The 24,354-nt window shown below is 41.0% G+C and overlaps 1 protein-coding gene across 5 annotated transcripts; it reads left to right on the top strand.

The window, feature by feature from the left end:
• The first annotated feature begins 1,407 nt into the window (after positions 1–1,407).
• PRPF3 (pre-mRNA processing factor 3) lies at positions 1,408–24,246 on the top strand. Of its 5 annotated transcripts, none has more exons than XM_019432985.2 (16): positions 1,408–1,537; positions 4,090–4,279; positions 5,998–6,128; positions 8,104–8,250; positions 10,629–10,712; positions 10,913–11,133; positions 11,792–12,098; positions 13,213–13,379; positions 14,125–14,204; positions 16,137–16,280; positions 17,539–17,638; positions 17,812–17,925; positions 18,972–19,090; positions 19,375–19,458; positions 20,782–20,843; positions 23,888–24,246. In XM_019432985.2, exons 2-16 carry the CDS (start codon positions 4,135–4,137, stop codon positions 24,032–24,034), a joined length of 2,052 nt encoding a protein of 683 aa, XP_019288530.1. In that variant the 5' UTR covers positions 1,408–1,537; positions 4,090–4,134; the 3' UTR covers positions 24,035–24,246. The 5 variants fall into 5 exon arrangements, with proteins under 5 accessions (XP_019288530.1, XP_019288534.1, XP_019288532.1 ...); XM_019432987.2 differs by lacking the exon at positions 1,408–1,537 and adding an exon at positions 1,547–1,660; XM_019432986.2 differs by lacking the exon at positions 1,408–1,537 and adding an exon at positions 2,712–2,802.
• Positions 24,247–24,354: the final 108 nt, after the last annotated feature.

Here is a 24,354-nt window from a genome sequence, read left to right as displayed (position 1 = left end):
TTGAATGAGTGAGGTAAAGAGATCACAGAGGTTATGGAGTGGGGCAGATTTTGTAAGGCATTTTACTCTGATATGGAAAGCCAAGGGATGGTTTTTAACCAAGAGAAGAATAATAACCTTTCTGATGTGTGTACATGATCACTACAGTACCTGCCACTCTAGTACTAGATAGTTTGCTGCTTATTCTTACGTGATGAGACCAAAGGGGGACAGAGTGGAAGCAAGAGAGAAAGCAGGAAGCTACTAAAATAATCCAAGCATAGGGACACCTGAGTGGCTCAGTCGGTTAAGTGTCTGACTCTTGATTTTGGCTCTGGTCATGATCTCGGGTTGGTGCGTTTGAGCCCCGCTTTGGGCTCTCTGCTGTCAACACAGATACCGCTTCAGATCCTCTGTCCCCCTCTCTCTCTGCGCCTCCCCTGCTCACACTCTTTCAAAAAAATGAAATAAACATTAAAAAAATAATAATCCAAGCATAAAATTGAGAATACTGGAAGCTGTGAGAAGCAAGTGGATTCTATAGGACCAATACAACAGGAGACCAGGACCATTCCAAGATCATTGGCTTGCATAACTATGAATACAGTTGCCGTTAACTGAGGATGAAGATGGGGAGCTGTTTTGGGGGAGGGAGGATAGCAGTTAGAATCAGAAGCTTAGTTTTCATTACTTGAGATGTCTTTTACACATTTATGAGGCAACTGGCTAATTATTATATATAATGAAGCTTTATTGAACTCTGAGAAGCACTTACCCTCCGTCATTCTTGCAGTCCTCACAGCAGCCCCACCAAGTGGATTTTTTTTTACAGGTAAGGAAACAGACTTAAGTAACTTGCCTAATGTCACAGCTAATGAGTGAGAGAGCTAGAATACAAATCCAGACGGTCTGGCTTTAAAGCCCATGTTCTTCATCATTAAGGGATATCCATTCTCAGATAATGCCTGGCACATAGTAGTAGGTACTCAAATATTTACTATGTCAGTGAATGAATGAGACAGTAAAAGGAACAAATGCGGAGCTGCTATCTTCAGAGTCCTCCTATGTTCTCATTTTTCTTGGTAGTCTCTGGCATCACGCTTAAGTAAGGGAGAAAGGTTAAAGAGGGGCGGATAATGCTAGCGACCACGACTCTCAGGTTTACTTACTACCAGAGAGGCCGCGTTTAGCCCGAACGCAAAAGTCCCGCTTTTAGCGCACTTAGTCTCCACACTAGGAGTATTGCAAGCAGCCCAATTTCTGCTTCAGGTAACATTAACTTCGCAGGAATCTAGTTACCGCATTTCGCTGGGGAAACCTAAGTAGGTAGGAACTTGTACAGGCAAACTTCACAGCTCGGGCACGCATGCGCGCCGCCGCCGAGAAGACGGTTACTACGGCTGCGCGAACCGGTGGCCCCGCCCTTCCCCGTCACATGTCGGGGGGCCGCGGCGTGGCGGCGGCCGTGGCGGTAGCGACGGCAGGCCGTAGGGCGGTCGGAGGGTTTCCGGTTCCGGTGTAACGTTCGGGCTCCGTCTCAGGGGCTGAAGTTTGTGAGGTGAGTAGTGACCCCGGGCCCGGGGAGGATATGCTGTGGTCCGAGCGGTGAGGACCAGGTTTCAGTCTAAGGGCAGGACCCAGGCGGGAAGGTTCAGTGGGAAGGCAGCCGGAGAAGTACAAGGTTCTGAGGGAGAATGGGTTGGAGTGAGATTGTAAAGAGGAAAAGGGCGGGGGCGGGAAGGGGACGGGGTGGGGAGACTGGCTCTAAGATGGGAGTTTGGGGAGGACAAGGTGGGGTGGGGAGCCAGTGGGAGATAGGGAAAGAGCAGAGAAGAATAGGGGTTGCAGAGGGAAGGAAACTCAGGTTGTAGCAAAGAACACGGAGTAAGGGGATTCTTCAGAAGATTGGATTCTGCTACCTGCTCATTCAGAGATCCTTCTGCCTACCTCTTCTTCCACCCCCACCCCACCCCTCCCCGTCCCAGGCAGTTATTGTTGAACATTTGATTAGTGACAAAGCTAGTGACTGTTGGGAACTTTTATTTTTGTCCACTGGCTGTTTAGTTTGCTAGAGGATTGAGTTGAAATTGAATACATTTGTTAGTGTAGTATTTGGGCACACGTTTCATCTGATAGAGTGGTAGCTCATTTGTTGCTTTGGCTTTTCAAATTGCTTACGCTTTCTAGCCCATGATTCAATTCTAGTGGAATGTAAGCCTCGTTAAGGCGAGGATTGTCTGATACGTTCACCGTTGTAGGTATCCGCAGCACCCAGTGCACTGATTGAGACTTAGTAATTATACAATAAATATTTACTGAATGATAAAAAATGATGAAGGTATGGCAGATTGTCCTCAATTTGTAAGATGAGTAGACCGAGGCTCAGAGGAATTACTTGCCCCAAAGCTGGTAAACAGTAGAACTCTGTGACCCAAATGTTCAGTGTGAACTCTTTCTTCACTCTCTGTGGTGTCTATGCTTCTTTTGGTAATGCATGTCTAATATACAGAGATTTATAAACTATACTCTATCATGATATAGGTGAATAGAGCTGCCATAGAATTATTCATAGAACATGTCCCTGAGACACAAAATCTTTCACTCCTAGTTTCTTGATTTTAATCTACTGGCTTCCCATGGTTATGCCAAAATTAAATATGCTGTTTAGCAACAGGTCTTATAGAGAGGGTAAACCTGCCAAGAAAGTAGAAATTAATCAGACTATCTTTTAGGAGAAAAGAGGTCTTAAAACATCTTGAAAGATTGACTACCGGAGACCCTGATTTGTAGCAGTGCTGGGAGGAAGTTAGCTTGGAAATGGAGGTCAATGCAGTTTATTGATTTAAGCACTTATGGAGAAAATCAGGGAAATAAAATTTTCTCTATGCTCATGAGTTTTGCTGTTTAAGTAGGAGATCAAAAATGTAAAATGAATAATGTTAAAGAATTATATTAACTTGCATTAAATAACAAAGATTTGTTGTAGGGGGTCCTTTATGATAGTGTTTTCTCTGCTAAGCTAAAAAGTAGAAGAATAAAGATGAAAAGGGAGAGAGAGAAAGTACATCCAAAATGAGGGCATTCTTTTCTGAGGTGAAGAATTAATCTTACAAAGTCAGCTGACAGAGTAGAACGTGAGAGAACGTGATCTGGGTACAGAATTCCCACAGGGATGAATATGACTGTAGAGATAAGTGACAGCATTCTTAAGGATTATAAGATTTGTTTTTTTTTTTTTAATGGTTTATTTATTTAAAGTAGGCTCCACACCCAATGTGCGACTTGAACTCATGCCCCAGAGATCAGGAGTCACATGCCGTAACAAGTGAGCCGGCCAGGCACCCCAGGATTATGAACTTTAATATAGGATGGCTGACCTGGATAGCCCTTTCTCTCTCCCCCTCCCCACCCCCACCACCATTCCTTAAAAGAAGGGAATCCTACAGGTCAAGGCTAGGTTAAGGAATGCCTACCTGGAAGCAGGAGAGATAGAAAAGCTGGCCTCTGGGGGGCACCTGGGTGGCTCAGTCGGTTGAGCGTTCAACTTCAGCTCAGGTCATGATCTCACGGTTTGTGAGTTCGAGCCCCGCGTCGGGCTCTGTGCTGACAGCTCAGAGCCTGGAGCCTGCTTCTGATTCTATGTCTCCCACTCTCTCTCTGCCCCTCCCCCACTCATGCTCTGCCTCTCTCTGTCTCAGAAATAAATAAGCATTAAAAAAAAAAAAGAAAGAAAGAAAGAAAAGCTGGCCTCTGGGTGGGTTTTTTTCAGTCTTGTTTTCAGGTTATATGTTTGCCACTCCTTGTTATGACAAGATCAGAAAAGAAGCTAGAACTCATTTCTCAGACTAGGTTATTCCCAGGGTTGGTTTGTTTATTCCCCAGATTTCACTGATCCACTGATACCTAACTGAGTTAGAGTTGCAAATGAAATGTAGTTCTTTTTGCTTTTAAGTAATGGGTTTTGGAGAAAGTATTTAGGTCGAAATGAAGTGCAGGAACTTGCCTAAGGATTGGGAAGAGAGGCAGAGAGGGCATTCCTGATACACTAAACATTGCTTGGGGTGCTCTTTTCCTACCCTCTAACTAAGTGTTCTCCTGGTTTCTTTTTAGGTGCAGGACTGAATCCCATTCGAGCTACCCTCCCTTTCCTGAAGAATGGCACTGTCTAAGAGGGAGCTGGATGAACTGAAGCCATGGATAGAGAAGACAGTGAAGAGGGTGCTGGGTTTCTCAGAGCCCACAGTGGTCACAGCAGCACTGAACTGTGTGGGGAAGGGCATGGACAAGAAGAAGGCAGCTGGTATGTCCTTTTATGAATCTTTTTTTAATGTTTTTATTTTTTGAGAGAGAGAGTATACAAGTGGGGGAGGGGCAGAATGAGAGGGAGACAGAGGATCCAAAGCAGGTTCCATGCTGACAGGCTGGCAGCAGCAAGCCTGATGTGGAGCTTGAACTCATGAACCTCAAGATCATGACCTGAGCCAAAGTTGGACACTCAATTGACTGAGCCACCCAGGAGCCCCTGTTTTATGAATCTTTTGACTTATAGCAGGATCCCAAACACTGCTTTGAACTTCCCCAAATTCTCTCTGCTGGGAGTGTCTAAAAAAAAATTAGGCCACATATTATTTTCTCCTGCATTATGATGGAAATAGCCTAAATGACTAATTTTGCTTTTTCCCTTTTTTTAATACTATTTGTGACATATTTTGTTTTTTATTTGTTATTTTTTTAATTGTAAGCTCTATGCCCAATGTGGGGCTTGAACTCATGATCTCAAGATCAAGATGCTGGCTCTAGCAACTGAGCCAACTGGGTACCCCATTTATGACATATTTTGAATCTCAGACTGACTTCTTTTGACCAATGTCAAGTCAGTTGAATCAACTAAGTTATATTTACTTAGGAAAGATGCTAAGGGCGCCTGGGTGGCTCAGTTGGTTAAGTGGCCGACTGTTGATTTTGGCTCAGGTCATGATCTCACGGTTTGTGAGTGTAAGCCCTGCTTCGGACTCTGCACTGGGTGTGGAGAGCCTGCATCAGATTCTTTCTCTCCCTCTCACCCTGCTTGTGGGGGCTCACTCGCTCTCTCTTTCTCAAAAAAAAAAAAAAAAGAAAGAAAGAAAAAATATGCTAAAGTCAGATGGGTAGATTCAAGTTCAGAGTGATAACTAAACCAAGTTTATGAAAAAAGTTGAGGGAGGTAGAATTTGTTAATAGTAGTCTCTTCCAGCTTGCTCTTTGGGAAGAGTTAGGGTGATTATTCATCATTAACTTTGATGTTCAACCTGAATAGATTGCTCTGGCTTTGCTACTTCTTACTGCAAAAAATTGTAACCATATTTTTACCTCATAGGGCAAGGTCATTCAATATAAGAGGATTTATGGGAATCCTACAAAGAACTTAGGAAAACATTTCCCTCCCTCCTGGAGGTAAAATTCCAGTGTTGGTGTCTGTTATATGCCTAATATTGGACTAAGTACTGTTACTTTGTCTTTTTTTTTTTTTTTTTTAATTTTTTTTTTTTTTTTTAACGTTTATTCATTTTTTGAGACAGAGACAGAGCATGAACGGGGGAGGGTCAGAGAGAGGGAGACACAGAATCTGAAACAGGCTCCAGGCTCTGAGCTGTCAGCACGGAGCCCGACGCGGGGCTCGAACTCACGGACCGCGAGATCATGCCCTGAGCCGAAGTCGGCCGACTAACCGACTGAGCCACCCAGGCGCCCCTTTTTTTTTTTTTTTTTTTTTTTTTTTTTTTTTTTTTTTTTAAGTTTATTTATTTTGAGAGAGAGAGAGCCTGTATGTGCTAGCAGGGGAGGGGCAGAGAGAGAGAAATGGAATCCCAAGCAGGCTCTGCACTGTCACATCAGAGCCCGATGCAGGGCTCAAACTTAAAAACCATGAGATCATGACCTGCGCAGAAATCAAGAGCCGGGCACTTAACCAACTGAGCTACCCACTCACTCCTTGTACTCTAACTTTTTCAACCCTACCACCTCTTTTTTTCCTGTCAGACCATCTGAAACCTTTTCTTGATGATTCTACTCTCCGATTTGTGGACAAACTATTTGAGGCTGTGGAGGAAGGCCGGAGCTCTAGACATTCCAAGTCTAGCAGTGACAGGAGCAGAAAACGAGAGCTAAAGGTAGGTTACAGTTAATTATCTGATGAGCTTGGGAGTGTTTTGAATGGTAATAAATTTGCTAAGCTTACCTGACTCACACTTTGGTATTTAATATTAGGATACATAATATTCAAGAGAGATACTAAGACATTAAAGGAGAGGAGGTGAGCTTGTATTATCACCATCTTATGATGGTGAACTACGTAAGTTCATGGGTTGAAATACTTCAGGGAAACAATTGGTAGCTTTGTCCTTTTTCACGTACAGTTAGGAGTTTTAGTTCTTACATTTCCCTTTGTCTCCTCCCCCCCCACCCCCCTTACTACTACCTATAAGTTGATCGCTCTAAGGTTTTATGTTTTGGTTTACTTGATACCTAATAGATGTTTCAGAATGTGACTCCACTGTTGTAAACCTCCCTGTTGTTCCTTTTAGAGGTTTTTCTACAGTGGACTTGTAGATGGGATACCTAATGAAAATTATTATTTACTGTATGTCTTGAGAGCCTGCTGTTTGCTATATAGCAATATGGCTGGTCATCTGGCCCCATGAGTGGACTACTTAAAAGGACCATCATTAGTGTCTTACTTCCTTCACTTTTTATTCTGTAGTTGCTGATTGGTCATGCCTTTTTTCAATATTAGCTGCATCAGGTGGCTGGTTTCTCTATCTCTTTTCTTTTGCTTTAAAAAAGTCTTTTCTGTGACTCCCATCAAACCTTCCAAAGTGCATTTGATACCTTGGCTATCCTATTGCTTTTCCTGGGGCACAAAGAGTGAATAAGCAATGTCTGCTTGGTCCCTGGCCAGGCTGTAGAACCGAGAGAAAGAGGGTCATGTGCCTTTTGTGTTTAAGTCATCGTGGGTGGTGAGAGGAATGAGAAATAGTCCTTGCCTTAAAAGAATTTGCAATTTAAGGAAGGGCACAACAGAATATAGTCACAAATTACAAAATCTAAGTAGCAGTCTCATAAATTTTAGAGATGACTGTAGGGTTTCAGATTGATGTTGAATTTGGTATGTTTAAGTGGGAATGCTTAATCCACGATCTGCACAGATCTGTGGAGTGAAATTAATGCTATAATAGGGCATGTGGCTGTGTAAGGGCTGAGGCATGCTGTGAATGAAGTGACTACATTGGGTGGGATTGATAAAAATGGTTTCTTGAAGGAGGTATCTAGGTAGCGTTGGGATACGGGTCCCATTTTGGTCCGTTCAGGTCCCCACCCCACACAATATATTATGGGAGAGTCCTTTTTCTTGAACTGTAGGAGTTCCAGGAAGCGCTCGCCCCTGGCCGAGGATATGTCCTTGCAAAACACGAGCCCTCCTAGTGAAGAGGGGATGTCACCCAAAGCCTACCACCGGTGTGTACATTTGCTTTTTCCCGTTGTCCCTTCCAGTTGGCCACTCTTGGTCCTGTTAAATTCACCTTGCAAATTGGTCAGCGTATTTGAGTTCCCATTGTTTGATGAGAACAGAGTGTTACTGGGTAATACTGAAGAAGAAAGAGAAAACCCGTCCTGAAAGAGCTTAGACTCTAATTGGGAGAAGGTACTAACATTGGAAGACTTAACACTTGGCAAGCAGAATATTAACAATGTAATTTTATGTAATATGAAGCCAGCTCTTAAGTGCTAAGAGGATATAAAACAACAGTTTGATCAGAGTGAGATGAGATTATTAGTGAGGAAAACTTCCTGAGGCGAGTTTTAGGCAGGACTTGGAACAGGGGTGTGGAAAAAATCGAGGGATATCATTGCAAATGTAGGCAGTAGTATTGGCAAAGACCTTGAGATGGGAACATTTATAAGGACATGGTGATGAAATTTGCTTGACTGGAGTAGGAGAACGATGAAGTTGGGTGAGATGGTCCGTTTGGTGGAGGGTCTAAAGGACTCTGGGGAAAGCTACAAAATGCTGGTAGGGACTAGGATGATTCTTCCCTTCTCCCATGGGCAGGGAGAAAACTCTTCTGTCATCTTGGGTTTCTTTAGGAAGTGTTTGGTGATGACTCTGAGATCTCCAAGGAATCATCAGGAGTAAAGAAGCGACGGATACCGCGTTTTGAGGAGGTGGAAGAGGAGCCTGAAGTGATCCCTGGGCCTCCCTCAGAGAGTCCTGGCATGCTGACTAAGCTCCAGGTGAGTAATTAGGGACTGAAAGCGGTGATTCTGTGAGCTGAAGAAGTGAGAGATGCAGGGGTCCAGATTCATCATGACCTTGATTTGAATTAGTATTTAGCATTGGGAAACTTTTGTTTACTGCTCTATGTTTTATCATTTCTCAGTTTAACCAGGAGTATTTCACCTGAAGGCTATTGAAATAACATTTACGAGCACCTGTTTTGTGGCAAACAAGGGTGTTACATACATGATTTGCCCAGTTGTCTACCTCGTTGGGTCATTGAGAAAATTATTGAACTAATCAGAACTCAGCTTGATGACAGAGGAGAATTTCCAAATATAACGCTGACATGCTATAATCCACTAAAATAATTTCAAGTTGACTTGTTTTTAATAAGAATTATCTGCATTTTTAAAATGGACTTTCTTTTTTTTGTTAATTAAAAAATTGTTTTTTAATGTTTTATTTATTTTTGAGAGAATCAGAGTATGAGCAGGGAAGGGGCAGAGAGAAGAGAGAGAGAGAGAGAGACACCAAATCCAAAGCAGGCTCCAGGCTCTGAGCTGTCAGTACAAAGCCTGATGCAGGGCTCGGACCCACGAAAAAGACCTGAAGTCGGTCGCTTAACTGACAGAGAGAGGGAGTGAGGGAGAGAGAGAGGGGGGAGACATAGGATCTGAAGCAGGCTCTAGACTCTGAGCCAAAGTCAGCTGCTTAACCACCTGAGCCACCCAGATGCCCCTAAAATGGGTTTTCTTAAAACAATTTTGATACTACATAAATAATAAATATTTCTTGTGCTGTTTAAAGTCTCTTGGAAGAAGAACAGAATATATACATATATGTGTGTGGGAGGGTGGATGAATTTGCTTATATATATTTATATATGATATTTCTGCAGGGAAAGATACTGGTGCTTTATAGAGAGTAGGAGTAGAAGATTTCACAGTATATATACTCTTTTGTACTGTTTTGCATTTTGAACTATGTAAATATATCACTTACACAAAAAAGATGTCAAAAATAAACTTTAGGGCACCTGGGTGGCTCAGTCAGTTGAGCATCCAACTCTTAATTTCGCCTCCCAGGGTTGTGGGATCAAGACCTGTGTCCGGCTCAGCACTGAGCATGGAGCCTGCTTGGAATTCTCTCTCTCTCCCTTTGCCCTGCCCCTGACTCTAAAATAAAAATGAAAAGGAAAAATTAGGGACACCTAGGTGGTCAGTTGTTCAAGCATGTGACTCTTGATTTCTGCTCAGGTCGTGAAATCAAGCCCCATGTCAGGCTCTGCGCTGATAGTAAGGAACCTACTTGGGATTCTCTCTCTCCCTGTCTGCCCCACCCTCTCTCCCTATCCCTCTGTTTCTCTCAAAGTAAATAAACTTTAAAAAATTTTTTTGTGTGTGATTAATTTAAAAATATATCTTGAAACACCTTGACAGCAAGGTTTCTTTTGGGAAGTTCAAGAATTATTTGATTGTATTCTCAAAGGTTATTATTCTCATATTCTTTAGGACAGAAGAAGTATTTTACACGGGATAGGAAACAGATCTTTGCATTGTTGTCTCCAGTTACCCAAAGCAGGAATTCATCAAAAGTATGATAATTTGGGGCTTCTGTCTGGCTCAAGTCAGAAGAGCATGTGACTCTTGATCTCTGGGTCGTGAGTTCAAACTCCACCATGGGTGTAGAGATTCCAAAATTAAATAGATAAACTTAAAAGTATAATTTGTGTGGACTCTGCCAAGAGTTTTGTTTAAATGCTCATAATAGCCCTGTAAGGTAGGTCTGTTGTTACCTTTTTTTAGGCACTTGGAGTTTTAGAGATTAAATACCATGTCCAGTGTCACATAAGTGTTAAGTGGCAGAGTTAAGATTCAAGCTCAGGTTTCTGTTAACCTGAGTCTTTTTTATTTTTTTTCTTAACATTTTATTTATTTTTGAGGCAGGGAGAGACAGAGCATGAACAGGGGAGGGTCAGAGAGAGGGAGACACAGAATCTGAAACAGGCTCCAGGCTCTGAGCTGTCAGCACAGAGCCCGATGCGGGGCTCGAACTCACGGACCGCGAGATCATGACCTGAGCCGAAGTCGGCCGCTCAACCGACTGAGCCACCCAGGCGCCCTGTTAACCTGAGTCTTAATCATCAAGCTATGTTACTACCTACCATGCCACTCCTGCTTGAGGAAGATGGGTTGAAATGTTTCAGTGCTCAGCTATGTAGGCTTTTCTTTACTGAATTTTGTAGCCTGTGGTACAGGCAGAATTTGGTGGGTTCATTCAAAAAATTTTTAGTTCTCTAGACCTGAAAAGCCCTTTGTGTTTAGGAACCTGTATAGGAGAAATAAAAAAAAGATATTAACAGTTTTTCAATTTTTCCCCCCACCGAGAGCAGATCAAACAGATGATGGAGGCAGCAACACGGCAAATTGAGGAGAGGAAGAAACAGCTGAGCTTCATTAGCCCCCCTACACCTCAGGTATTGTGCTCAGATTACTCTGAAATGAAGACTCTTTAGCAAAGAATTTCTTTCCATCCACTCTCATTTTCTTGCTATCCACTCATTTGAGTTTGGAAGGTCACTGCATGTTCCGTGCCACCATCTACCAGTCTACATGTGTGACCTGTCCGCCTGTCTGATTCTTCTGATTCTTATTTCTTTTTTCTCCTCTCTCACAGCCAAAGACTCCTTCTTCTTCCCAGCCAGAGCGACTTCCAATTGGCAACACTATTCAGCCCTCCCAGGCTGCCACTTTCATGAATGATGCCATTGAGAAGGCGAGGAAAGCAGCTGAACTACAAGCCCGCATCCAAGCCCAGCTGGCACTGAAGCCAGGGCTCATTGGCAACGCCAACATGGTGGGCCTGGCCAATCTCCACGCCATGGGCATTGCTCCCCCGTGAGTATCTGTTTCATGGAACCCCTTAGTATTTCTGAAGCTGGAGAAGCAATAAATACCTTCGAATATTACTGATCCTTTTCTCCCAAGGAACGTAAATCATTTCTTACAGTTTCATATTTCTTACGTGTGCTTAATAAATACCAATTGAATTCTCTTAGCTTGCTCGTGGCAGAATTTATTAGCTTCTTTTTATAATTGGTAGAACTGAGGTTAAGATTCTTTATCTGTTGTTGAGCTAAGAATAGAACCGGTCTCCTGGTTCCTAACTCAGAACTATATCCATTAGACCTCAGTGAATGATACCAGATCTGAGAGTTCTCTACAACTGGATAAAAATGATAGACTTTATTTTTAGCGCCTACAATTGGTTTGGCATACTATGTCGGATTCAGAAATTCCGGAGTGAAGATAGGCTTGCAAATTCTTATCAATGTAATATATAAATTCATTTCATCCGATTTTACTCTGTACTCACATACTCAGTTTGATGTTTTCAGTCACGGTGTTACTATTCACAGATGGGTTTATGTTCCCTAGAATTGTGTGTAACCTAGTTCTCTTTGTTTGGTTTGATTTGTTTCATTTTCTGTTTGTTTCTTGTTTGCCTTATTTATTGTCCCATATGGCATTTATTTCTTTGTGGGCTGTTTCGCAGGAAGGTGGAGTTAAAAGATCAAACTAAACCTACACCACTGATTCTCGACGAGCAAGGTCGCACTGTAGATGCAACAGGCAAAGAGATTGAGCTGACACATCGCATGCCCACTCTGAAGGCCAATATTCGTGCTGTGAAAAGGGAACAGTTCAAACAACAGCTAAAAGAAAAGCCATCAGAAGACATGGAGTCTAATACTTTTTTTGACCCTCGAGTCTCAATTGCCCCTTCCCAGCGCCAGAGACGCACTTTTAAATTCCATGACAAGGGCAAATTTGAGAAGATTGCCCAACGATTACGGACAAAGGTATCTGGTTTAGAATATAACCTAAAACTTCAGGGGTACCTGGGTGGCTCAGTCAGTTAAGCATCTGACCCTTGGTTTCAGCTCAGGTCATGATCCCGCGGCTTTGTGGGTTCAAGCACCGCTTTGGGCTCTGCACTGCCAGCGCAGAGCCTGCTTGGAATGCTTTCTCTCCCTCTTTCTCTCCGCCCCTCCCCCACTCACATGGTGTCTGTCTCTCTCAAAATAAGTAAATAAACTTTAAAAACAAAATCTTTAAAAAAAAGAATATAACCTAGAACTTCAAAGAAGTTAGGAAGGTGACAAAAGAAATGTAATACAGTCCTAAAATACTGCCAACTCAATTCTCAAAGTTTTAGGCAATTAGATACACAAGTAATAAAGCAATGACTAATTTCTTTTTGATTTATTTATTTTGAGAGAGACAGCGCAAGCAGAGGAGGGGGAGAGAGAGAATCCCAAGCAACCTCAGCAGGGTCAGCGCAGAGCCAGATGTGGGCCTCAAAGTCACAAAACTGTGGGATCATGACCTGAGCTGAAATCAAGAGTCAGTCTGTTAACCAGCTAAGCCACCCAGGGTGCCCCGCAATGACTAATTTTTAAACTACTTTATTCCTGGGATACTTGAATTTTAGCTGATTTGTCTTAATTCCATTCTACTTAAGTGGAAATAAAATTGACTTTGAAAATTCACATACAGACAGTGGAGGGAAACAATTCAGAACCCTCTGCGTGATTGAGGAAAGCTAGCTTGGTATATAACATTTACTGCAGATAATCCATACACCTTGAGAGTTGAATTGACTCTATATTCGGTGAGTTTTGCTTCTTGTTTTCATTCTCAAGAATGGAGTTTTCATAGAATTCCATTTCTGTGTATTTGCCGCAGGCACACACTGTGGGGTGAAGGATGGTGATAAGGGTAGTTGTATGTAAATCATTTAAGTAAAGGATAAAGTAGAATGCCTCTTTTCTTCTAAGTTTTCAGAAATTATGAATTCTTTGCATTAGGCATAAAGAGTGCAACAAGGGAGTACTTTAAAATTTGAGATTCTACTATTTCCCTGTTTTCTGTGACTCCATTTTATCTTCCCATCTTTGTTTATCTTGTCTTTAGGCTCAACTGGAGAAGCTGCAGGCAGAGATCTCACAGGCAGCTCGAAAAACAGGCATCCATACTTCCACTAGGCTGGCCCTCATTGCTCCTAAAAAAGAACTAAAGGAAGGAGATATCCCTGAAATTGAGTGGTGGGACTCTTACATCATCCCCAATGGCTTTGACCTGTGAGTTTGTTAGTTAATACCTTTTAATAAGGCTAGAGTTTTATTGGGAGAGATAATACTCATGCATTAAATAAAATTATGAAATCCTAGTGAAATAGGTAGCCATATACAGGCTCTTAATTGGTAAATATGTTGAATAAGTTATTTTTAGTTTTTAAGGTTAACATGGGAAGGAAAAGGCACAAATGATCTAAAAGAGAAAGGATGTAAGTTTATATTTGCTTTTGTTATACATGGTTATTATTTTTTTTGCTACCTATAATAGGCTTTTACATTTCTTAAAGATCCAGTCCTACAATAGAGAGGAAGGAGTCTTAATTGATGAGGGAAAGAATGAAATCATTTGAGAAACACTTGGAGAGCTTTAATTATATCCGTTCTATAATTCTGATCCATGGCTTTAGGAAACTGTATCTCAGTCTTTCCCCTTAACCCTTCCTTTGTCAACCATTGTCCCAGGGAGTTATTGTTATTAGTGAAAGAATGTGGCATCCATCCATCAGGGATATTAGGGTAGAAAAAGGTTGAGAGTGACTGGTGTGGATTGTATGTCCAACCTTAGTGGACCCAGTTTTCTCATCTTGAAAATTATGTGTAATACAATTACATGTTGTGGATATGCAAACTAAAAGGTGCTAGAATATGTTATGGAGAGTGCATTTTTTCATTGTGTTTCTGAGACTCCTTCTCTCTTAGATTTGTCTCTACCCACATATCCTGTTTTCCCTTCTTCCTCCAATTTTAGTACAGAGGAAAATCCCAAGAGAGAAGATTATTTTGGAATCACAAATCTTGTTGAACATCCAGCCCAACTCAACCCTCCAGGTAATGTCTAGATTACTCAATCAAGGCTCTAGAGAAGTATTATCCAATAGAACTTCATGTGACAATGGACAGCACATGTTCTCTGTGCTGTCCATGCAGTAGCCACTATCCACTTGTGACCGTCGAGCATTTGAAAACTGAGTTGCACTAATACAACTGAGAGACTGAATTTTAAATTTTATTCTGTTTTAATTAATTTTAGTTTAAATAGTGTACGTGGCTCGTGGCTACAGTATTGGACAGTGCAGGTCTAGAGCATTGAGGCCTAACCTAGAGATGGTTTCAACTGAAGTATATTACAAGTTGGGTTTTAAAAAGCATTCTCATCTTTGACTCCCAACTCCAGTTTTGTACACCACTGCCCTTCAGTCGTCTTTGTCTTCAGCCTTCTTCTCTCTTGATCATCTTTGTAGCAAAAGCCTGTTGGCTCACTCAGAAGAGATAGGTTTTAGTTGCAGCTGTGTTTTTAACTAGCTGAATCCCTTGGGTAAGTCGTTTAGAACACAGAACTTTCTCACATATAGAGATAATGTTGATTGATAATGCCTTCTTCAAGAATTATGTAGATCATAAAAGATTTTAACATTTTCATCATATTTGGGATGAACAGAGGAGGTAATACCTCGATTAGTAAATTTGCTTGCCAATAACTCCAATAAGTTTAGAAGAATAGATTGGGACTTTGAGATAATATAGTATATGATAATCATTGTAATATTATGTAATGTTGTGTAATGTAAAGATACTCCTTACTTAACCAGAGTCTACTTAGTTGTCATCAGTGTGGATCATTAGAAGAACGTAAGGGATTTTGTTTTAAAAAATTGTCAGAGCCCCTGGCTGGCTCAGTCAGGAGAGCATGTGACTCTTTATCTCAGGGTCGTGAGTTTGAGCCCTATGTTGGGTATAGAGATTACTTAAATAAACTTTAAAAAAAATAATAAAAGGGGCGCCTGGGTGGCGCAGTCGGTTAAGCGTCCGACTTCAGCCAGGTCACGATCTCGTGGTCCGTGAGTTCGAGCCCCGCGTCAGGCTCTGGGCTGATGGCTCGGAGCCTGGAGCCTGTTTCTGATTCTCTGTCTCCCTCTCTCTCTGCCCCTCCCCTGTTCATGCTCTGTCTCCCTCTGTCCCAAAAATAAATTAAAAAAAAAAAAAAAATAATAATAATAATATAGTCGCCTGGGTGGCTCAGTCCGTTGACCATCTGACTTTGGCTTAGGTCGTGATCTCGTGGTTTGTGGGTTCAAGCCCCACATTGGACTTTGTGCTGACAGTGCAGAGCCTGGTTGGGATTCTCTCTCTCCACCCCTCCCCCACTTGTGCTTTCTCTCTCAAAATAAATAAAATATAATAATAATAATTAAAAAAATTAAAAGTTGAGTAAACCTGCTTTGGGAGTCCAGAGGATTTTCCCCAATTCCTGTAACTCTAAAATTATAAATTTCATTATCTTGGCCCCACCTACCCCAAATCCTCATGCAGAGCAACTGGAGCAGCTCTAATTTTGTTTTCTGTCTTTGCCACTTTTCAGTTGATTAAAGCATTCAACTACTTCAAGAAAAAACAAGTTAGAACACTCTCATGAAAGATAAGAATGTTTTTTAAAAACGGAACATACTGGGGCGCCTGGGTGGCTCAGTCAGTTGAGCATCTGACTCTTGATTTCAGTTCAGGTCATAATAATTCCAGGGTCGTGGGATCGAGCCCCATGTCAGGCTCCATGCTGAGCGTGGAGCCTGCTTAGGATTTGCCCCCTTCCTCCCCCCCCCACCCTTTTAAATAGATAGATAGATAGTGAGATAGTAAAATGCTATACTATCACAAACTAAAAATAACTAATAACACTTAAAGTTTCTTTTAATGTGATTGATAGTCAGCTACATCCTTCTAATAGGCTTATTGCTTTTGTTATTTTATTTCTCTACCTGGCAGTTGACAATGACACACCAGTTACTCTGGGGGTATATCTTACCAAGAAGGAACAGAAGAAACTTCGAAGGCAAACAAGGAGGGAAGCACAGAAGGAACTACAAGAGAAAGTCAGGCTAGGCCTGATGCCTCCTCCAGAACCCAAAGGTACATATCTTAGAGGCAGGGATGAAAGGGTGTTAAGTTTATCTGTGTAATTCCAGAGGAACTTTTGCATCTCTTGATATTTGAGTGCTTTCTGTTTCTCAGAATCATTCATTGGTTATTTTCTTCCTTTCCTAAATTTTCTACAATCTGGCTAAGACAGGTCAACATAGGGGTGCTTGGCTGGCTCAGTCAGAGTATGCGACTCTTGATCTTGGGGTTGTGAGTTCGAGCCCCATGTTGAGTGTAGAGATTACTTAATAATAAAATCTTAGGGGTGCCTGGCTGGTTCAGTCAGTTAAGTATCCAACTTTGGCTCAAGTCATGATCTCATGGTTCGTGAGTTCAAACCCCTCATTTGGCTCTCTGCTGTCAGCACAGAGCCTGCTTTGGATCCTCTGTCTCTCTCTGCCCCTCCCCTGCTCACTCGCTCACACTCTCTCAAAAATAAAATAAACATTTGGGGCGCCTGGGTGGCTCAGTCGGTTAAGCGTCCGACTTCGGCTCAGGTCACGATCTCGCGGTCCGTGAGTTCGAGCCCCGCGTCGGGCTCTGGGCAGATGGCTCAGAGCCTGGAGCCTGTTTCCGATTCTGTGTCTCCCTCTCTCTCTGCCCCTCACCTGTTCATGCTCTGTCTCTCTCTGTCTCAAAAATAAATAAAAATGTTAAAAAAAAAAAAAATTAAAAAATAAAATAAACATTTAAGAAAATAAATAAATAAAATGAAATCTTAAAGACAGATCAACATATTCACTGTAGAGGTCATTTAAAGCTTTTTCTTTTTTAAGTATAAAAATATAATATTCTGATCTTCCTGAAAGAATAATTGTCTTGAAATTCATGAAGATAATAGTTGCACTGCTTCCACAGTTGTTATGTACTTAATTCTATAGTTGAAAAATGAAAATATTGTTAAACCCTCCTGTAGTTTCTGTTATCATTCAGTAATATTTTGCGTGAGCACTGTTATGTTCAGGATCTTTCACTACATGTTGTGATCAGAGTGAAAAATACCAAAGAAATAAAACTCCTTATCTGTCGTAAATTTTCAAGCAGTGTAAATAAATGTATACCAACTATATATATTATGTGACTTTCTACAAATGCTGAGTTCTTTGGATGGGCTTTTCAAGGTAGGGGTTTTTAGAGGAAGTGAGCTTTGAGCAGGGATTTGAAATAGGTAAACAGTTATGAATTGATAGAGAAGAGGTGCCAGGTTATCCCAGCTGGAAATTTAATTTAATCTTCTCTCCACTTGCAGTGAGAATTTCAAATTTGATGCGAGTATTAGGAACAGAAGCTGTTCAAGACCCCACGAAGGTAGAAGCCCATGTCAGAGCTCAGATGGCAAAAAGACAGAAGTAAGTGCCATGGGATTGGGTGGAAACCCAGGGCAAGTACCTTTCCCAGACTCTTCTGGGGGGATCCATATTTGGAGGGAGGGGAGAGTCCTCCGTTGCTCTCTCTTTCCCTCAGCTTTGCCTCTGATCTTCAATGCCTTTCTCACTTGTGGATGTCCTTCCTGTCACGACAGAGCGCATGAAGAGGCCAACGCTGCCCGAAAACTTACAGCAGAACAGAGAAAGGTCAAGAAAATTAAAAAGCTTAAAGAAGACATTTCACAGGGGGTACACATATCTGTATATAGGTAGGTGTCCAAACTGGGCCAGCCTTTCCCTTAGAAATGCCAGAAGTTTTCCAAGTGCTTGAGGCAGAATCACTGTGGTCTAAAGCATTCCTAACATCAATATCTACTCACTTCTAATGACCCCAACGTGAATCAGGAGCTAGTAAAGCTTTTATAATGATGAGGATTAAAGACTTACTCTTCTGTCTCTGAGGGCTTCTCAGTGAACCAGTACTAGTTCTGAAGAATGAATGAGTGAATATACTTGTTGAGACCAAGATGTGAACTAAGGATCATTCATCCTTTGTGGAACAGAAAATACCCTATTTCTCCAGGCAGCATTAAAAGTTTCTTTCTTCAGTAACTATATCCTTATCCTGATGTATTGCAGTAATCCTCTTATTTCTACTCCAAAATATATTTAATATGTTGTAAATATGTTCTACCTTGGTGCTGAATTAATGTTTTCATTTTATTCTTTTATGTTGAGTGCATATGTTCCTTCCATTTTTTAAAACGTGCTAGTGTTTAATAACTCGTTCCTTACTATGAAGATGATAATGAGGATTTTTTTTAATCTAACAATACAGAAGGGCCTTGCTGAACAAGACCCCTACTCTCTGAACCCTTAGTACCACTTACTGTAGGTAATTGCTACTAACAGTTTTTCACGTAGCCTTCTAGAAATTTTCCATGAGTAGCATTCTGACTACATTATAAGCATCTAGAAGGCAAAGAATTTGTTGATCTTTATACTGTCAAGAACAATTAGCTTGCACATTTTTTTGGATGATGGTAAATATCTCTTTCCTTAGAGTAAATTTTGATTACCTGCTGTTTATTACATGGTATATACAGTGCTAGTCTTTGAAGTATAAGACAGTGGAATTACTTCTAGATTCATTGATTTTACCTTTCAAGCATTAGTGTATTTGCTTACTTACTCCGCAGATTTTTGTTTTTAGAGAGAAAACCATTTTGGATCCATCTGTTTGTTTGCCATTCCATTCAGGCAGCTACTGATGCTAACTGAAACAAAAGCCATAACTAAACTTTCCCTTCTCCAGAGTTCGAAATTTGAGCAACCCAGCCAAGAAGTTCAAGATTGAGGCCAATGCTGGGCAACTGTACCTGACAGGGGTGGTGGTACTGCACAAGGATGTCAACGTGGTAGTAGTGGAAGGGGGTGAGTCTGAAAAACTGAAGGAGACTTGTCCCCACACAACCCTAGGCTTTGAAGTGATTAGCATGGTGGGGAGAAAGGAGGAAAAGATAGAGTTTTAGAGCCATACCTGGGTATAATATCCTGGGCCACTGTTTCTGTGTTTATTGGAGCAAAAGGACCTAAGATGTAGTTCCTGGTATTGCTTCAACTACCACATTAATGGCTGAGTATCAGATGAGCTCAGAGGTTCTTTCTACTTCATCATCATCTACAACTCTGGCAAAATTCTCCTTCTCTGTTTCCAGGCCCCAAGGCCCAGAAGAAATTTAAGCGTCTTATGCTGCATCGGATAAAGTGGGATGAACAGACATCTAACACAAAGGGAGATGGTGAATGGGGGTTAGAGGGGATGGAGTGGGAGGTGGGGTGGTACTCTGTCCATTCATCTACTCCCTCCCACTGACACTTGCTCACACTAGATAATGTTTAGGAATTGTAGAAAACCCCTTTGGACTGTGAACATGTAGACATTCATGCCTACATATTTATTACGTGATGATGTGCATGTTATTCTTCTCCCTGGCCTTCAGGGCGTTTCTGCCAGCTGCTTTCCCTGTCTGTCCAGATCTGGACACTAGTTATGGGAGTCTATTCAGTTTGTGAAAATTCAGCAAACTATGCACTTCATATGTGCATTGTCTATATTATTTTTTGAAAGAAGTTATTTATTTTTAATGTTTATTTTTGAGAGAGGGACAGATAGCACACAAGTGGGGGAGGGACACAGAGAGAGAGAGAGACAGACAGAATCCGAAGCAGGCTCCAGACTCTGAGTTGTCAGCACAGAACCCGACATGAGGCTCGAACCCACGAACCGTGAGATGATAACCTGAGCCAAAGTTGGACACTCAACTGACTGAGCCACCCAGGCGCCTCTTGAAAGAAGTTTTTAAAGGGTTGAAGGCAAAATTATATGTGTGTGTGTGTGTGTGTGTGTGTGTGTATATATATATATATATATATATATATGCACACATATATACACATACATACTTTTCATTCTTTTGCCCAATTTTATATATGTATAAAATATATTTGACACCCTTCTGACCATCATTCTTCCATCAATATTCATTCTCCCCTTTGCAGACCTGGGTTAGCATTTAACATGTGCAGACAGTCATACTTTTCTTAATTTTCCTAACTTTGGCCCTTTTATATTTTGTGTCCTTAGTTAAGATATTTTCATGCCTTACTTAAAGTACACTTTTCACTATAATTGCCCTATATTTTCTTTTGTTTTACAAGTGTTTCTAAGATATTTTCATTTGGTTTATCTGCCCTCCTTCTCCATTAGATCAAACTCCTTAGGTAACGGATCTGTTGTCTTGGCATCTGAGGCCTGGTTTTCAAAGTGCTTAGGACAAGTTTTTATTGTTGATTCCTTGTCTCTATCTCCTTATTCCTGGTATCTGGTTCAGCTCTTGACACTTACTATGTGCTCAGTAAATGTTGAATTAGTTACTATCTCTGTTTGGAACTTGCAGTCTGATTTGCAGGAAATAAAGATAACAGAAGACATTTGACCCTGATACAATGGAAAGGGGAACAATATTTTAAAAGAATTGGGGTACACTTGAATACTCTTTGTTTAGAACCTAAATCTTGGTCTCTAAGTCTAGAGCAAGATTTAGCTATATTGTCTTTTCCAGATGATGAGGAATCTGATGAGGAAGCTGTGAAGAAAACCAACAAATGTGTACTAGTCTGGGAGGTAGGTGATCTTTTGTTAAACACTGAAGCAGAACTTCAGCTAGTTCCTGGTTGTTTATACTGTTCTAGTGGAGCAAAGGAATGGTAAAACTAAGCAATGATTGATTCCTTAAGTAGTTCATGTTTCCTTTTGGAATTCATTGTTACGTGTTTGGCAGCAGATTCTTCCTGACTATATTTTAAATTGATGAGTATATAGTATATGCCATCTGGGGAAGAGTACGGAAAACTGGTGGCAAGAATATAAATTCTCGACTGAGTTGTTTATTTCACAGTCATGGATATGAGACTTAGAAAGAGGGAGATGAATCACTGGGAATTTTTTTTTTTTTTTTTTGGTCTGGATAATAGTGAAAGAAGTGTTAGACTTAAGAATATAAAGTTGGGAGTCTGGGCATTACCACTTACTAGCTGCTCAAATGGGGCAAGACACTTAATATCAATTACTGTTGGTTTGTCTACAAAATGTGGATTTTGTTTCCTTTTTCTATTTGTCAGTTTTCTGAGACCAGAATTAGATTATGATGTAATAGTGCTCTGTAAAATACAATTTTTTTATGATTATACAGGTCCTTCATCCCTGAAATATTAATGAACCAATATTAGTTCCTCTTTATTTTCTTTTTTTTTTTAATTTAAAAATTTTATTTATTTTTTTAAGTAAGCTCTACACCCAACATGCGGCTTGAACTCATGACCCAGAGATCAAGAGTTGTGTGTTCTATCAACTGAGCCAGCCAGGCACCCTGAACCAGTATTAGCTCTGAAGACTAAATGAATGCATATGCTTATTCAGGCCAAGATGTGAAATAAGGATTGTTCATTGTTTGTGAGCATATAAAATACCATCCTATTTTTCCAGGAAGCATTAAATTTTGTTTTAGTAATTATTTCCTTAACCTAATGTGTTGCAGTAATCCTTTTATTCCCACTCCAAAATACATTTGTTTACATTGTAAATATCTTCTACCTTTGTGTTGAGTTAATGTTTTCATTTTATTCATGTATGTTGAGTGCATGTATATTGTTAATTTAAAAAAATTTTTTTAAGTTTATTTTGAGAGAGAAAGAACACACAAGTGGGTGAGGGGCAGAGAGAGAGAGAGAGAGAGAGAAAGAGAGAGAGAATCCCACCCTATCGGCACAGAGCCCAACATGGGGCTCAATCTCACAAATTATGAGATCATGACCTGAGCTGAAATCAAGAGCCCAATGCTCAACCAACAGAGCCACCCCGGGCACCCCTATCTTTTATTTTTTTAATGCACTCATTTAGTAACTAGTTATTTATTATAAAAGTATTATGTCAAAGGTAGTGAATGCCTATTAAATTCTAATAACACAGAAGAGCACTTACTGAAATGGTCCCTTTCCAATTTCCCCAGTTCTTTAAGACCACTCTTTATAGGCAATTCTTACTGTTTTTCGGGTATTCTTCTATCTTATCCCAGATTCCTCCAATTTATTATGCATACAAAATTAGGCTATAATAACTACCTCACCTGCATCCTGGATATTTAATATCCTACCCCCTTCATCTCTTTCAGTTACCTTTGAGAGTCCACAGGAATTGTATCTCAGGTTCAGAAACAAGCCAGGTTCTACTCTAGCTTCTTATTGGAATCTGATCCCTGAAAGCCTCTTGAGATAGCACTTTATGACTTCATTGTTGTTGGTGCCTTGGGTGAGAATGTGGTTACACCCAGTAATGTATCTTTTTCTATTGTAGTTCTCTTCAGGTACCCCCCTCACTGCTCCCATTCCCCTCTTCACCTCACCCTCCTATTCTTGTTTGTCAGTGGACCCCAAAGCCTCCTGCTTGTATACAGTCTTACCGGGTCTTGTGGAAAGAGTCCTTTTAGCCTCTGGTTCTTTCCTTAAAGGTCCTCTAGTCATAGAGGCCTGGTGGGCAACTAGTTCATCCCATCTCACCCTCCATAGTCCTTCCTGACTTGCTTTTCCACCCAGGTATCAATCAGAGCACAGACTTTCTCATCCTCCATTCAGTAAAAAAAGACCCAAAAAACCTGAAACCTTTATGCCTATAAATTCATGAAGACTCACACAAATATCCAAGGGAATGGAGGTTAAAATAGTTTTTAACATAAAATCACGTTCAACTACATTGCTACACACATGTTATTAGGGTTTAGAAAAGAGTATATTATATCTGATTTACATTAGAAATTGCAGTGTTTTGGGGTGCTTCAGTCAGTTGAGCGTTTGGCTTCAGCTCAGGTCATGATCTTGCAGTTTGTGAGTTTGAGCCCTGTGTCAGGCTCTGTGCCGACAGCTTGGAGCCTGGAGCCTGCTTCAGATTCTCTGTTTCCCTCTCTCTCTGCCCCTCCCCCACTCATACTCTGTTTCTGTCTCTCAAAAAAATGAATGAATGTTAAAAAAATTGAAGAATTTGGGGTGCCAGCGTGGCCCAGTCGGTTAAGCCTCCGACTTCGGCTCAGGTCATGATCTTGTGGTTTACGGGTTCGAGCCCTGCGTCACACTGTGTGCTGACAGCTCAGAGCCTGGAGCCTGCTTTGGATTCTGTGTCTCCCTATCTCTCTGCCCCTACCCTCTCAACACTCTGTTTCTCTCTATCCTTCAAAAATAAAGATCAAAAAAAATTTTTTTTAATTAAATTTTTAAAAATTAAAGAATTAAAAAAAAATTGCAGTGTTTTGGGGTGCCTGGCTAGTTCAGTCGGTAGAGCCTGTGACTCTTGATCTCAGGATTGTAGGTTCAAGAGCCGTGTTGGATGTAGAGATTATTTAAATAAAAATCTTGGGGCACCTGGGTGGTTCGGTGGGTTAAAGCGTCTGACTCTTGATTTCAGCTCAGGTCATAATCTCATGGTTTGTGAGGCTGAGCCCCATGTTGGGCTCTGTGCTGACAGTGCAGATTGTGCTTGGGATTCTCTCTGCCTCCCTACCCTCTCTCTCTCAAAAAATAAATTTAAACAACATTTTTTAAAAAATCTTAAAAGTAAATAAGTAAATCTTTTTTTTTTTTTTTAAAGTGTTTTTATTATAAATTTTGTCTTTTTCCCAGGGTACAGCCAAAGACCGGAGCTTTGGGGAGATGAAGTTCAAACAGTGCCCTACAGAGAACATGGCTCGAGAGCACTTCAAAAAGCATGGGGCTGAACACTACTGGGACCTTGCTCTGAGTGAATCTGTGTTGGAGTCTACCGACTGAAACTACTGCGAGCCCTTGCCTCTCCTTTCCTGCCTTTGTCTCTTCAGTCCTCTTATTCTACTTCCCAAACCAGTTCCACTTGTGTGTGTGATTTCAGAACTGTGCCAAGCTGACATGGGGACAAAGGGAAAATACCTTACACCCTTCCCCAGTCAGCCTGGTGCCGCCCTTTATTCCCCTCATGTGCATATGATTAAAGAGTTATTTTTAAAGTTGGTATGATATTTTTCACACACTTACAGGTATTGGAGTTTAGATCTTCAGGTGATCTTTTCTCCTAACTTCTAGCAATTGCTGTGGAAAAAAAATTTTTGTCATTG

This window comes from Panthera pardus, unplaced genomic scaffold, assembly GCF_024362965.1.
Source record: "Panthera pardus isolate Hobbes unplaced genomic scaffold, ASM2436296v1 HiC_scaffold_11, whole genome shotgun sequence".
Classification (NCBI taxonomy): Eukaryota; Metazoa; Chordata; class Mammalia; order Carnivora; family Felidae; genus Panthera; species Panthera pardus.
This window is presented reverse-complemented; position numbering and strand designations above follow the sequence as displayed.